This window comes from Dromiciops gliroides, chromosome 5 (assembly GCF_019393635.1).
Source record: "Dromiciops gliroides isolate mDroGli1 chromosome 5, mDroGli1.pri, whole genome shotgun sequence".
Lineage (NCBI taxonomy): Eukaryota > Metazoa > Chordata > Mammalia > Microbiotheria > Microbiotheriidae > Dromiciops > Dromiciops gliroides.
The window spans coordinates 4,972,156-4,987,160 of NC_057865.1; the positions used below are offsets into that span (position 1 = coordinate 4,972,156).

Genomic DNA, 15,005 nt, shown 5'->3' on the forward strand with positions numbered 1-15,005 from the left:
GCTGTCCTATAGGGATAATAATAGCATCTATCTCCCAGCATTGTTATGTATTTGGACATATCCATATATTTATGTGTACATTTTAAATAAATGTATACAATTATATACACTTAAATACATACAACCTGCACCCTGGCTTCCCTTCAGACTCAGGTTAAATCCAACCTTCTACCAAAGGCTTTTCCTGGTCCCTCCCATGGCCAGCACCTTCCTTATGAGACTATCTGCCATCTATACTCTCTTGTATGAGAGTCATCACCCCATTTGACTCTGAGCTCTTTTTTTTTGTTTGTATATTTTTAAAAAATCCTCAGCATCGAGTACACTGGCAGACACATAGTAAACACTTCATGGAAGCTAGCAGGCCTTCAAAGGCATTCACCAAATTTCTGCTGTGTTGCCAATACCAGTGTCCAAAGACCTTTTCTGGTAGACTCTGTTGGTAAGAAGAGGTCAGTGAAAACTTCCATTTCTGGTCACTCCCAAGAACCAGTCCCATGGTGTGTTTGCTGTGAGCTGCCCCTCCCCCAGTTCTTCTTGTCACACAGATGCTCCACTATTGTCCCACACAGCCCCTTGAACTCCAAGGGGTCTTGAAGCCTCACAGACAAGAGGGGCTTGTCTTAAACCCAAAGCAAGCCCCCTTCTTCATTCCCAAGCCCACGGCTCTACTAGGTAAGGCTACTTAAAATCCTATCTGCGACTATGTCAGCTTGAACTAGGCAACAGATTGTTTCCATCTAAGAACAAATGATATCCATATCTAGGACATCAATTATAGTAAAATAAATATGGAATTTTCCCCATCTAAGTCCTCAGCCCCCCTGCCATGGACCCTTGGTTGTCTATTGAATGTAGGTGATGAGACTCTGTAGCTAGTTGGGATCGCCCTTGGTTGTCAGCCAGGGTGTGGGTCCATTTTATTCTCTTCATGGGTAAAATGTGGGCAGCCTGCATGACACACTGGGATCTATAAACTATAGATGCCAAAGATCTGCACTGCATGGTATAGAGAGTACATGGAGGACAAGGTTCAACTACACATAGGGAGAGAAGGAATTATAACAATGGAAGCTCAACAACAATGCAACAATTGGTAAGTTCTTTTTCAATGAGTAAGTTTTAAAAGACTCCTTGCCTATTATACATTACTGATCTAGGTTTATGGTTCTCCCTATAGAGGTAAAGAGAAGTTAAGGGAGAGAGGGAGGGGAGAGCATTTGTTAAATGCCTACTCTCTCTGGGTAGGCACTGTGTTTAGTACTTGACAAAGATTTGATCATCACAACAATCCTGGGAGGTATAAGCTATTATTGACCTCATTTTGTTGTGGAAAAAACTGAGGCAGACAGAAAATAGTCCTTACCTAGGGTCACAGAGCCAACATCTGAGGCTAGATTTAAACTTGGTGTACTTTCCACGAGTATGTATATGTGTGGGGGAGGTGAGGGAGATGGGGAGCTGAAAGGATGTAGAAAGCGAATTATATCAATGCTTGTTTAGATGATAATAATAATAATGAAATGGAATAGGATATGAAATGAGTACAAAATGATCTGAAATCCTGAAATACAGAAATGAAATCCTGAACTATATCCCATTTCTAGGAGAGTCCATCACGGACTTCTCATATACGTGGTTGACCTGGTCCTAGACATGACTGAGTCTATGGCTGTTTTCAATAGGAACTGCCTAGTCTCATTTTTTTTGCTAAATTCCAAGTATGGAATATTCCTCTTTGCCCCTGAGGACACTGAGACAGCCAAGGTGCTCACAGCCATTATCCCCTGGTTCACAGGTTGTTCAGCTACAGTGGATTATCTTTGTCTGGAATCACACAATGAGGGCTCCTCCAAGCTGAGAGGTGCTTCCTATAGCAAGAAGCTTCCTAGTGAACTTCTTTTATATTCTTCAGCACAAGCATGTGAGGGAAACACTATGTGGAAATATCATCATCACACTTATTTTTAGCAAATTCTGTTGCATATTGAGCTGGGGGAGGCAGAGAATATCAGTTTTAAAGGTGCTGAGAAAACACTCACTCATTCATTCATTCATAGAAAGAATGATTTTGTGAATGAATCAGGGAGGATGATAAATCAGTATCACAGAAGCCCTGAGCTGGAATGGGGCTCAGTGGTCATCTACTCCAGCCCAGTCAAGCACAGGTGTGCCCTCACCAACTTCCCGGGGAACAAGTAGTTATTTAAGCTCCAGCCATATTTTCAGCATGGCTTTGTAGTGGCATGAAGAAAGTTTGAGGATGCAAGAGACATTTGGGCAAATGTTTGATTCTGCCACAAGGAATGTCACAAAGTCTAGCAATCACAAAGACAAAATAAAGTGCCCTTCTCTTATTTCTGAGCAAAGGTACCCAAAGGAACAGGGATCCAGAAGTGTTCTTTCTTAATTATTCCATGTCCTCAGGGAAGCCCTGCTCTTGGCCAGCCCCGCCCCCACCCCAGACTGATGGCACATAAAGGGGTCTACTAAATCCTACTAAACAGCTAATTTCATAACAGGGAACACGCCTGTGAATGTAAATGTGTATGTGCTTAGTGGATGTATCACAAGGATGAAGAACAAGACTCTTGTCACAACATGACAGCAACTTTGAATGGTCAGGGGGTGCCTGTGCCAAATGATCTGTGGGGTACTCAATACATTAGTTAGCTTAGGACACCTAAACACTTCTAATTACACATTTTAATTGACAGTAAAAGTTACATGAAATGGGCCAAGTCAAGGCTGGTGGCATCAGTGTATTCACCCAGAGGCAGCAGCAGGAGGGTGGTAGACTCTATCGACAGAAGCAGGGGCTGGCGTAATGTGCAGTCACCTGTTATATCTGGTGGAGAGGAGATTTCTGGGAGCTTGGCCTGGGAACAAGGTCAGTCAGGGAAGAGCCAAAGACAGGGAGACAGATTTACTATGAAGATAGCCCAGAAATACTCTCAGCTCTGCAGGAAGCAGCATGAGGATCACAAGAAATGGAGCAGCCAGTGAGGAGAGAGGTGAAGCAGAGAGGAGAAATTGTGTCATGTGGGAGCTGGGAATGAACAGAGCATGCTGGCTCAAGCAGCAGGAGTGAAGTCTTTAAAAAGCAAGCAAGAATAGATAAAATAAGGAGGGGAGGAAAAGAAGGAAGTAAGGAAAGAAGAAAAGGAAGGAAAGAAAAGAAGAAAGGAGTGAAGGAGGGAGAGAGAAGAAGGGAAAGGAAAGATAAAGAAAAGAAAGAAAGGGAGAAAAGCAAAAAGGGAAGAATGAAAAGAAAAAAGAGGGAAGGAGGAAGAGAGGGAGGGAGGAAGGAAAGAGAAAAGAAAGGGAGAAAGAAAGGAAGGAATGAAAGAGAGAGAAAAAGAAATGATGATGGGGGAGGAAGGAAAGGGAAAGAAAAAAGAGAAAGGAAAGAAGGAAGAAAGAAAATAAAATAAAAGAAGGAAGGAAGGAAGACTGCAAAGACAAAATTTCACATTGTATTTGCCTTCCAAACAATTCTCTAGAGCAGAGCCACAAGGTAAAGACAGAGATTATCCACAGACGACTAAGAGAAAAACCATGTTTTTAGTGACTACCATGTGCCAGGTCTTGTACTGGAAGCCGGCAATATGAAGATGAAAAAACAACATGGTCCTGACCCTCAAGGAGCCCCCCTCGCTGTGGGGGTACGAGTAAGGGCCCAGGTAAGTGCATTCCAAACAGGACACCCATGACGGGGGCTAAGGGAAAGAGATGCAGATCAAGTGCTCCCAGAACACTTTCAGCAGAGGCCATCAGGGGAGGCTTCTTGGAGGAGGTGGCATCAAAGCAGATCCTTGAAGGCAGAGAAGGATTCTGAGAGGCAGGATGAGGATGGCTGACGTGACCAAAGAGGAAGCCGAGCCTCTGAGAGTGAGTTACACAGCTAGTAAATGTTTAAGGCAGTATTCGAACTCAGCTGTTCCTGATTCCGGGCCAGCAAGAACTGTATGCCCTCTGCCACCAAACTAACTCGTATGTTGTTCTTAAGGCACCAAGGGGGTGTCCAGATACAGATGTCTAACAGACAACTGGAACAGAGGGTTGGAGTTCTGGAGAGAGATCAGGGCTGGGGAGATTAGCTTTGCATTGCATCCACCCAGAGCTCATAATGGGGGCCATGGACGCAGATGGAGAGGATGCAGAGGGCAACAAGAAGATCCCCAAGGATAAAGCCTTGAGGATGCTGCCCTTCAGCAGGTGAGGACATGATCCACCAGGGAACGAGCCAGAGGGTAGTCGGGGGAGGGGAACGAAGAGCTAGCGATGCCATAGAAAGTGGGGAGGAAATGCCGTGTGAGTGACACCAGGAAATACTGTGAAGGCTCAAGGGAGGGACTGAGAAAATGTGAGGAAGGAATTCAGTCATGAAGGCTCCCGTGGTGACCTCTGAGCGACAGATTTCCAGAGTGGAGGGGCTGGGGGCCTGAGAATAAGGGTTTGAAAGGTCAGCAGGTTAGCCGGCATAAAGCTCAAGGAAGCAGAGATATCAGAGGATGACAAGCTCGAGGAGGGTTGGTTTAAAGCAAAGGGTGGTGATGAGCCTGTTTCTAGGAAGAAGAAAAAGAACCAATAAAGAGAAAGGGGAAAGAGAGAGAGAGACAGACTGCAGAGGAGGCATCATCCATAGACTTACACCTGGAAGGGACCTTAAAGGTCAATGAGTTCAAAGCCCTCATTTTAAAGATAAAAATGGAGGTTCAGAAAGGTTCAATGATTTGCCCAGAGTCACGAAGCAATTGAGGGCACAAAGAGTGGGGAGCTGGTTTTGAGAAGAAGGAGAGGGAAGAGCTGTAAATGTTTGAGTGTTCTGAGGGCTTCTAAACAGAAGGCAGGCTTACCATGTATATAACAGAAGGCGTGTGACCCAATGATCAAGGCTCAGACAACCTCATCTATTCCCCACAGTTTCTGAGACTGGGGACCTCTACTGAAGTTAGCTTCCTCCAGATTCACCAAGCATTTCTATAGCACCCTTCCCACTGTGGATATAAGCACAAAAAGGAAACTGAGTCCTTACCACATTTCCCATCCCCCATAAGCTTACATCCTACTGAGGGGTGCAGCCTGAACACTGACTGGGACAGGGGTGTGACCCATGATGTAACTGGAGTAGGGATCTCCCTGGGGAGGAATCCCCCTTTTCCAGTACAGATCAGTGTCACAATCTCAGAGAGTTACTTAGAGCCCTAAGGTAAGTGACTTGCCCAGGGTCACACAGTCATTAATTATCTAAAGCAGTAGCTGCACTTAGGACTTCCTGTTTCCAAGTTCCCCACTGTGAGGCTGGCTTTCTATCCAGTATACCACAATTTCTGCCTAACATGTAAATAGACAAGAGAAGTAAACATGAGATTTTTTCTAGGAGGCAAGAAATCAGTAACAACTAGAGAGTTCAGGGAAGGCTTCTTATAGGAGGTAACCCTTAGCCTGGTTTTTAAAGAAAGAAAATAATTTTTTGGGGGGGTAATGAGGGTTAAGTGACTTGCCCAGGGTCACACAGCTAGCAAATGTTAAGTGTCTGAGGCTGGCTTTGAACTCAGGTCCTCCTGACTCCAGGGCTGGTGCTTTATCCACTGCACCACCTAGCTCCCCCCAAGAAGGAAAATCATTCTAAAAGTAAAGGAAAGATTGCATTCCAGATGTATCCTCCTGTTGGGTGGTGAAGTTTTCAGTTTTCCAGGCTGGATAAAAGCTCTCAATGATCAAAGGAGACAGCAGCCTCCCAGGACATGAGGAGCTCAGGGATTTCTGCTCTCTACCCAGAGCAGAAGGTGGCAGGATAGAGGTACCCCTGTGAGGCACTGAAAGCCATGGTGAGAGAATCCCACCCAACCCCATCAACCCAATCATGAGCAGCTGGAGTCTTTTCTGGCTCATTGACCTATGTTAGGAGTGATAGGCCTGCCCAGAACTTTCTGCACATCTACATGTAACTTGATGGCTATCTAGACAATTGGCATTGCCATGCTTGGGAGTTTCCCACTCTATTCAAGCCTATTCACTCTATTCTATTCTTTGCTGTCAGTATTTCTAGAAGAGATTCTGCCTTCAGATAAAGACAGACTAGTTTTCATTACATTCTGGTTGAGTATCTGTTAAAAAGGACCATTCAAAAGAGGGAAGGTCAAAAGGTAACCTGATAATGATTGCTTTGCACATACTTGGGAGCCTGTATTCAGCTCTCTCACTCAGTGCCCAAAGAGGGGCTTCAAGTCATGGCGGTCAGCCTGGGCAATGGCATGGAGGTGAGAGATGATGCAATGTTTTGTACAAGGCACAGCAAGAGGCCACTTAGACTGCAATATGGAAGGCATGAAGGGAAGTGACATGCACTGCAATCTGGAAAGGTAGGTGGGAACTGGGATGGAAAGGGTTAACGTGTATTCATGCAACTCCCCTTCCTCCATTGGAGCTGCTTATTTAGTTCAATAAAATAAGTAAGAAATCTCTCCTTTGATCTCTCCCTAGACTGGAGTTTAGAGCAAACTCTGTTTATAGGGTAATTTGGAAAGCATGAGTCCCCTGTATAGCTCACTTGTGGGCTTTGGTACGTTAACTCCATGTGATGAGCTTTTTTATCTTAACTTCTAACAGTAAAGGGATTTCAGCAGCTCCCAAGAACACTTCCCTACGTTGAAGGGGCCCAAGACATAAACTTGTGGAGTGTCTTCCTTCAGAACTCTCCAGCACCTCAGATTGGGAGAGAGAGAGGCTTCCACAAATTCAGTTATAAAGTCTAAACCCGGGAATGTCCAAATGAGTATGACCGAACACAAAAAAGCATTCATAGGTTTGGGACTAGAAAAGTGCTCATAGATCTTCCAGTGCAGAGATTTCACTTTACAGATGAGGGAATTGAAGCAAAAAGAGGTTATGTGAGAAGTAGCTGGGTGGTGCAGTGGATAGGGCACTGGACCTGGATTCAGGAAGACCTGTGTCCAAGTATGTTTGTATCAGACATTTACTATCTGTGTGACCCTGGGCAAGTCACTTAAACAGTTCCCTCATCTGGAAAATGAGTTGGAGAAGGAAAGCACTCTGATATCTTTGCCAAGAAACCCCCAAATTGGGTCCCAAAGAGTTGGAGAAGACTGAACAAGAAAACATTATATAAATACTAGCTATTATGGTGTGACTTATCTAAGGGCACCAAGGTAGTGTCAGAAGCAGGATTTGACCTCAGGTTCTCTTCCTTTAAATCTCCTCTTTTCCACTGTCCCAGCCTGTCTCTAAAAAGGCCCAGACCAGAAAAGGCGAAACTCAAGCCTCGATCATTTGATGACAAGTGTCTGCTCACTGGGGCCCCAGCGATGTATGCATGAAAGGTACATGATTGTGCTACATACAGTAAGCTGCGTGTAGTAGAGACCAGTGTTTGTTGCCCAGGCCACTATCTGTGGAATAGTTACATGCTCATAACCTTGAATTTGATTTTTTCCCTTTTACCAAAATCCTTGCTTCTCAGGAACTGGCTCTCTCTAGTTCCTCCCTTTTCCCCTCCTTTGCTCTCCCTTCTCCTAGACATAAGGTTATTTATCCTAGCCCCTGCTTCCTCCCAGAAGATATTCTGCACAAAGAAGGATATGTCACATACTCAAAATGGAGAGAGGTTTATTGGCACCCACACCAGGCCAACTCCTGCTTGAGATGATGGATGGTATGACATACACTGCTTCTCTTACCCAAATGGGGCTCACATTCTGTTATTTAGTCATAGCAGCACTTGTTTATTGAAGCCTTCTCCTATCTCTCCAGTACAAAGAGGGTAGAACTCCAGTTTTCCTTATTGACTTAGGAATTGCTGTCTGTGCTGGACATGGACTTTGTATGAAGGGAGCAAAAGAAGTTCTAGGCTTAGGCTGGGGTCACAGGAGACTGACCCACTACCATGGTGACCAGGGATCTGACTAGATCACCCTTTAACAGAGTGATGAGAGAGATAGAAAACCAAGGGGAGAAGGCCAGCTTGGCATGGGTCAGTGGCCAATTAGCCATCACACAATTTGCTGTTGGTGGTGCTCACAGCATACCCCAGAGTATGGGAATCTGAGGCTTGGGGCTAACTCTGCTGAATGATGCGCAGGCTCTGGACCCACCTCAGGACTGTTGGTTTCCACCTGACCAGTGGGTCCTTCAATAAATGCCCTTGGCTTGGTCACAAATGGTCTTTCTCATGCAGCCTTTCCCCAGCCCTTTGTAGTTCTGACCAGAGCCCCAACTGGCCTGCCCACCAGGCTAACTCAGTGGGTAGATTAACAAGGACATTACCTGAAAGAAGCCATTGTGCTGTTCTTGTGCATGCACACAACGGTCCGAGTCTGAGAACCCATTTGGATGTCCCAGTGTTTGTTCTCCTGTCTGTTCTGTCGATTTCGGTTCCTCTTGTTCTTGATGAGTTCCCGGGCTTCAGGATCCTTTACTCCTTTCTCTCGGTCTTTCTCTCGCTCTTTGTTCTTCCCTCTCTTCCTCGCCTGCCTTATCTGCCTGGTGTGAGGCACTGAGCAGGCACTCCAGGGCCCCACATTCAGGCTATATAGGCTCTCTTCTGCCTCACATGGACTGGACTGGCAAATCTGGAACTCGGTGAGGTTGGGGCAGGCAGAGCCACCATACTGTGGGGGGGCCACTACATGCCGTGTTCGGTGCTGCAGTCCACTCCCACATGTCTTAGAGCACTCGGACCAAGGGGAGAAGTCAGACACGATGCAGTCCTGTGGGCAGGGGATGAGGCAGGCTTGCTCCAAGAGGGGTTTGGGCTCAAAGTATTCGCAGATGCTGTCATCAGCACTGATGCTGTTGGATTTCTGGACACAGGCAATCTCTCGGGTCTGGATGCCCTCCTCCCCCTTGGTGCATTCGGCTGGCTTCACCAGACTCTTGGACATGACAGGCTGGCATTGGTTCCAGCTGCCCAGGTGCCAGTCATACAATTCTTTGTGCCAGTCACAAACTTTGAAGCAATCCTGCTGGGTGTCTGGCTTCTCAGCCTGCTTGCAGTTTGTGTGCAGTGTCGTCCAACCTTCCACATGAGCACACCACACTGCTCTGGTCTGAATGCCACCTGGACCACATTCGTCTCCCATGCATCGACCCCAGGGACCTGTAAAACAGGACACATGTTAGAAGAAACTCTCTCTATCCGTGTCCTAACAAAGTTCAGAGAGTTATTTCCAAGTGGCCAGAGAGCAAGTCTTCCCCTGTTTGGGACACCCTGGGATGAGACCGTTTGGATGGCTATCTATTATGCATGGATTAGGGTATCAGGGAGATGGTATGTGCATCAAAGATGCTACATTTTCTCTTATCCTTTTGTGATTACAAATGCATTTGCCTTTATTCTTGTATTTTTATGTTGGGTAATTACAAGATCTTTGCTCATAAAGGGCATTAGAGATTAGTCACAATGAAAATCTATCATTTCTGGCTTCCACCCACCAAGTCCATTTCAGGCATTGGCAGAGATAATGGCCCCTGGTGAGTGCCTCGTCTCCTTCAGGCATGTTCCTCTTCTGGGCAGTTAATTTCTTTTAGCACATTACTTTTATTTATTCATTTATTTTTTTATGCAATTAAGACTTTGGGGAAGAACAGTCATGTCCTGTGGATGCTGCCAAAAATTAAAGTGTTTACCCGGTATTAACCAGGGCTTGATAAGGGTGCACATAATTCTGCACATTCTGCATGCAAAATTACCTAACAACCCTACCCAAACCATCTCTGTGGATCGGTCACTAATGAAGTGCAGGGTATGCAGGAAAGGGAACACTTAACTAAAGGATGGATGTAATTTTTCTGGGGAGCAGCTTTGTTCCAATTCACTTCAATTAGACAATGAATCACCAAGTTGCTAATAACATGCAACAAGAAGAGGCAATATTGAAGTATAGAAGTGTTTAGTAAAGAATATTTCACAAAGTGTTCTTCATACATCATGCCATGTGGTCCTTGCAAACTACCTGGCGTGCTAAGTGCCAGATGGATTATTATTGCCATTGTGCAGATATGAAAACCGAGCCTAGCTTAACAATGTCACCTCCATGCTTAGTAAACTCACTAGCTCCCTATTACCTCCAAGATTAAATACAAATGCCTCTGGGACATAAAAGCCCTTTATGAACTAACTACAACCGATCACTCTATTTCATATCCTCTGTGACCAGCCAGATTGTCCTTTTAGCTGTTCCCCCCACTCCCACAATATTCCATTTACTGCCTCCTTGCTTTTGCCCAGGCATGCGTAAACTATCCTTCCTCCTCACCCCACCTCCCAGAATCCCTCACTTCCTTCAGAGATGGGCTCTGAATGATCCCTCTCTTTCCTGAGGCTGTATCTCACTCTCCCAGCTGATAGCACATCCTTTCCTCTCCTCCCATGAAATCCCTCATATTTCCACCACATAGATTTTGGATACAGTGACATGCACAGATGTGGGAAGCTCCACAAGGTCAGGAGCTCTTTCTTGTTCCCAGGCCCAGTCTTTGGCCCAGAGCTGGAGCTGAACAACTATGAGTCACTGATAGATTGCCCTTGGCCTAGTAGCCTGCAAGGATTGGCAGAAGGACATCTTCCAGCCTGCTCCTCAGCCTGGACTGGATGGGATGGGAGAGGAGCTGTCTTGGCTACCTAGGATATGAATGAATATGTCAAAGTCATGTCAACCATCCCAGCCTCAGTTTCCCCTTCTGTAAACAAAAGGGCCTTCTAAGGTCTCTTCCAGCTCAAGATCCAAGAAGCACATCTTTCCTGCCCATGGGTTCCACACTGTTTCCATGACCCCCTATGTGCTGGAAGCTACAGCGGTACTGAGATGAGTGGGCACAGTTTCTGTCTTTCAGTAGCTCAAGACAAGCATAGATGAGGCCTAGGGAGACTAAATGCCAGGCTGAGTGGAAGGAGCATATCGGCAGCCCTTTTCTATGAGGAATGCTAGAAAGTCTCTTCCATCCTCAAACATCTACCGGTCCTTGGATAAGAGAAAGATCTTTAAAGGAAATAAAAGAAAAACAATGTCTATCATAAACCCCATTGCCTAATAGCCCTTTGAGAACTCGCATGGAGTCTGAGGCACATTCAGCTTGGGTTCTCCCTTCCACAAGTTGAGATGATCACAGGAAAACTTGAAGGGAACTGGTCCCAGGTGGGCCTTGCAGCCCCGTCCCTCACCTCCGTAGACCAAGGACAGCCATGTGAAGTGAATGAAGAAGCAGCCTCCTGTGGGAAGATCTCCGTGCTGGACACGTGTGTAACAATCTAGTAAGACTGATGTCATTCTTAACCTGACCTTCCTGGTACAAAGTCCTTACTTTGAGTTCAGTTGTCCCTTCAGTCTTCAGAGAGGATTCCAGACCTGAGCACTGAAGGGTACCTGGGTCAAAGCCTGGCCCAGCAATGGATTCAATAACTAACTCTCACCATTGATAACAGGTTTTCCTCTAAGTGAATGCCCTATCTCAGTCTGCCCCTGAGAGACATCCATAGTCTCCCCGCCTACTTTTCCAGGCTTCACTGGACTTCTGGGTATACCCTTACCATGGCCTTCCCTTGTGCCCCTTGGTGGCTTTGCCCAGGGTGCCTGGAATGTGTGCCCCCCTCACCTCTGCTTCCCAGAATCCTGAGCTTCCTTCAGGGCACTGCATGAAATGAGCCTCCATCTACAGGAAGTTGGTGCTCCCTAATTTCTGTTCCTGCCCCCACCACACACTTGTTATCTCTGTCTACCTCTTGAAAAGGCTTTGAGTTTCTTCATACACTTCAGATTTATTGGCCGTCCCTGCACATACTTGAGAAGGGACTGTTTCACTTGTGTCTTTATATCTCTAGAGTGGTCCCTTGCACATAGTAAGCACTTAATAAATGCTGCTACTATTCGATTGATGCCCTCGCCCTCAGCCACTTCAGAAGAAACTTGAATTTATTCAACAACCTTGCAAATTACTCAGTATGTGCATTGATTGCTTTGACAAGCCATGCTGTGCTTTTACCTGAAGTGGCTGAAGCTTTGTCTGAGCCCCAGATAAAAAGGCAGGACTGCCCCAGAGGAGAAATGTTACTATGTTTTCATTAGCAGATGGTGATAGTTCAGTTAAAAAAGGGGGAATCACAGTGCTTCAGAGTTGTATATTGATCATGAAAGGAGATACACACAGAGACCAGATGCTCCCACAAAAATTCCCGTGCAGGCATGCATACACTCAGGTGCACATGCAGAACACACACATATACATGCATTAACACACACATGTATGAGGTATTTTCAGTCTGAATAACTCTGACATTAAAGCATTCAACTCTAGCAAGGTCTTAGTATTGGACATTAGACTTAAGACAAGAGAAAAAACAAACTCCATAGGTATGGGAGTGGACTTGACCCCTTAGGGTGGTGTGGTGAAAATTATTGGAGTTTAGCTGACTCATTTGGGAGGGGCCACACCTGGCCCACCCTGAAGTTATGTATGCTGCTAAGGTCAGAAGGAGAAACCTCTCCATAGGCAGTTTTTGAAGGACCTTCCCTTTTGGGAGAGGAAGATTGAATGCTGACTGAGGGGAGGCCGAGACGCTTCTGGAATGCTTTCTTCTCTTGTCTCTCTTCTGCCTTTCCAGTGGCTCTAGCAACAGCAGATGTCCCAGGTGTGGTGAGTGAAAACAAATTCCTTTGAATTAGCTTAATTAGAAATGAGCTGGGGATTGTATAGACTTAGGTTAGAGCTAGGAGAATTTATCTGTATTTCTTTTTCCTACTTCCTTATCCTTGATTTTTATTAATTTCACCTTTGTTGTTTAATTAATTCCCAAGTAATAAAATCTGCTCCTTTTGTGGAAAAGAAGCTGTAGGGCTCCTTTCTTATTGGCCTGGGAGAAATATTCTTAAAGGGCAGTTCAAAGGGGAGGGAGCTTTGAACCTCGAGGTCCCTCATTATTTCTGGGACCCCAATATTTCAGTGAGTCACCCAATTAACTCTCCATATATTAAATTTGACCCCCACAGTAGTGAAATAGTAATGTGTTAGCCATGGAAATAAGACCTGGATTCAGACCCCACCTCAGAGACCTCCTAGGTGAGTGACCTTGAGAAGGCAACTTAAACTCTGTTCCTCAATTTCCTCCTCTGTAACACGAGGGGGTATAATTGATGGCCTCAAAGATCCATTTCAGCTCCTTGATCCCTTGAACTCAATCAGCTTTAGGAGCACACCCAAAACCGAACTGAAATGTAGTTGAATTTGAGGAAATTTCCTCAAATGTGCTTTATCCACTACACCACCTAGCTGCCCCCCATGTGCAAATTTTCAATGAGGTCCACCTGTTGACCTCGCACTCATGGGGAATCCAAATGTTCTCTAAGCATTTGGCAGCTTTCCTCCATTAGGTGGAGCCAGACTGGACCCCGATGTGTGGATTGGAAAGTCAGCCTCAATGACTTCCCCATAAGTTACATTTAAAAAGCACCTACCAGGTCATCTACCAGGAAAAAAATTAACAAGAATAAGCCAATTTCAAATGTTGGTCTCATCGGGAGGGCAAAGCTCTTTCCTACTTCCACACCAAATGTTCCCAGTAATTTGAACTGAAGAATTAAAGGTGAACATGGGGTCTAGTCACATCCTTTCATTCCTATGATTTTCCTTGCCTTGCTTCAATGCATTTCCTTCATGATGTTATTCTAAGAGCCCTGTGGCTGGTTCAATTGGGTCCTCATTCATATCCTATATATTATACACTTGCTGTCAACATTCACTGTCAGACCTAGATTGAAGCAAGGCAAACTATGACATAATTTTTTTGTAGATCAGATTTGAATTGGTGGGTAGGGGGAGCTGAAGTAGAGCCCGGCAGGTGGAGGGAGGGATACTGTCTCTAAATATAGATGCATTTGCATCCCCATAGGATTATTCTGGTGTCTCTATAACCAGTTTTCCTTCCATGCATGCCATGATCACATTGAGGTGTCTTTGATCCTGAGCATATTTATACCATATCCCAAGAGAAGGCCAAGTCCCAAGAAGCTACTTGAGAACACAAGCTGAATGAGTTTAAGGGGGAAGAATGAAATCATGAAACCACTAAAGAAAGCCATGGGTATATAGGGCCAATAAAAGCATAGAACAGAATGAAACCAGTTCCTTCACCCTCCTAGCCCATAACTCCTGTCTTATCTCCTCAGTGCACCTGGCACATACCATGTGTGTCCAATTAACAGTATCAGATCTTTGCCCAGACCCTGGATGAAGGGCTGCTTGCCCCTGATCCCCCTAGGAGCCCTGAAATAATCACACACTGAACAGAGAGACCATCGTGTTGAAAACCTATTCCTGACAGCTGAAAGCTGTCATCCCAATTAGCTCCCAGGTTCTAACAAAGGCAAATGCTACCGAGTGTCAGAGGGAAGCAAAAACTGCAAGCTATGGATGGCAAGTAAAACAGTCCCCTATGTGGATGAAGCAGATCTGTTCAGAAGTTCTCATTTTCAATGTTCAAAGATGCTAGTGCCATTTCAGGTCATCATCAAATATCACACCCAAAGTTTGTTTCTTGCTCATTAAAGAAAAGTTTACCAACTTTCCATTGGTTGAAAGAGACTTGACTGATGCGCAAAGGGGCCTCACACAAGCATATTCTAAAAAGATTTGGAGCTTACTCAGCACAAGTAATGCTGTGCTTTCTGCACTTGTAACATCTTTGAGAATAGTCCCTTAAAGATGGAAATCAATGACCTTGTCCAGAGATATGGGGCAGGGGAAAGTTATGTTTAATATTATGATAAGTAGCATCTCCAAGATGGAAGAAGCCTGAGCAGTGTCCAGGATACAAATGGCTGGGAACCCTGCATCTCCAGCATCTTTGGCAAATGGTCTCTGACTTCACTCACAGACCTTTCTTGAGAAGACAAGCATGAGGCTGTAAGGCAACCCAGCTCACCTTTGGGTCTTCTGAATTATGAAGACTTGTATTCAATGAACATCATTTAAGGGCTTAACACATGCAA

General features: G+C 45.2%; 1 protein-coding gene across 1 annotated transcript in view; it reads right to left on the reverse strand.

Moving 5' to 3' along the window:
* The window catches only part of THSD7A (thrombospondin type 1 domain containing 7A), a 326,513-nt gene that overhangs the window by 190,181 nt on the left and 121,327 nt on the right, over positions 1–15,005 (reverse strand). Inside the window, 1 exon segment of the mRNA XM_043968023.1 lies at positions 8,290–9,121. Coding sequence (XP_043823958.1) covers positions 8,290–9,121 — 832 coding nt within the window.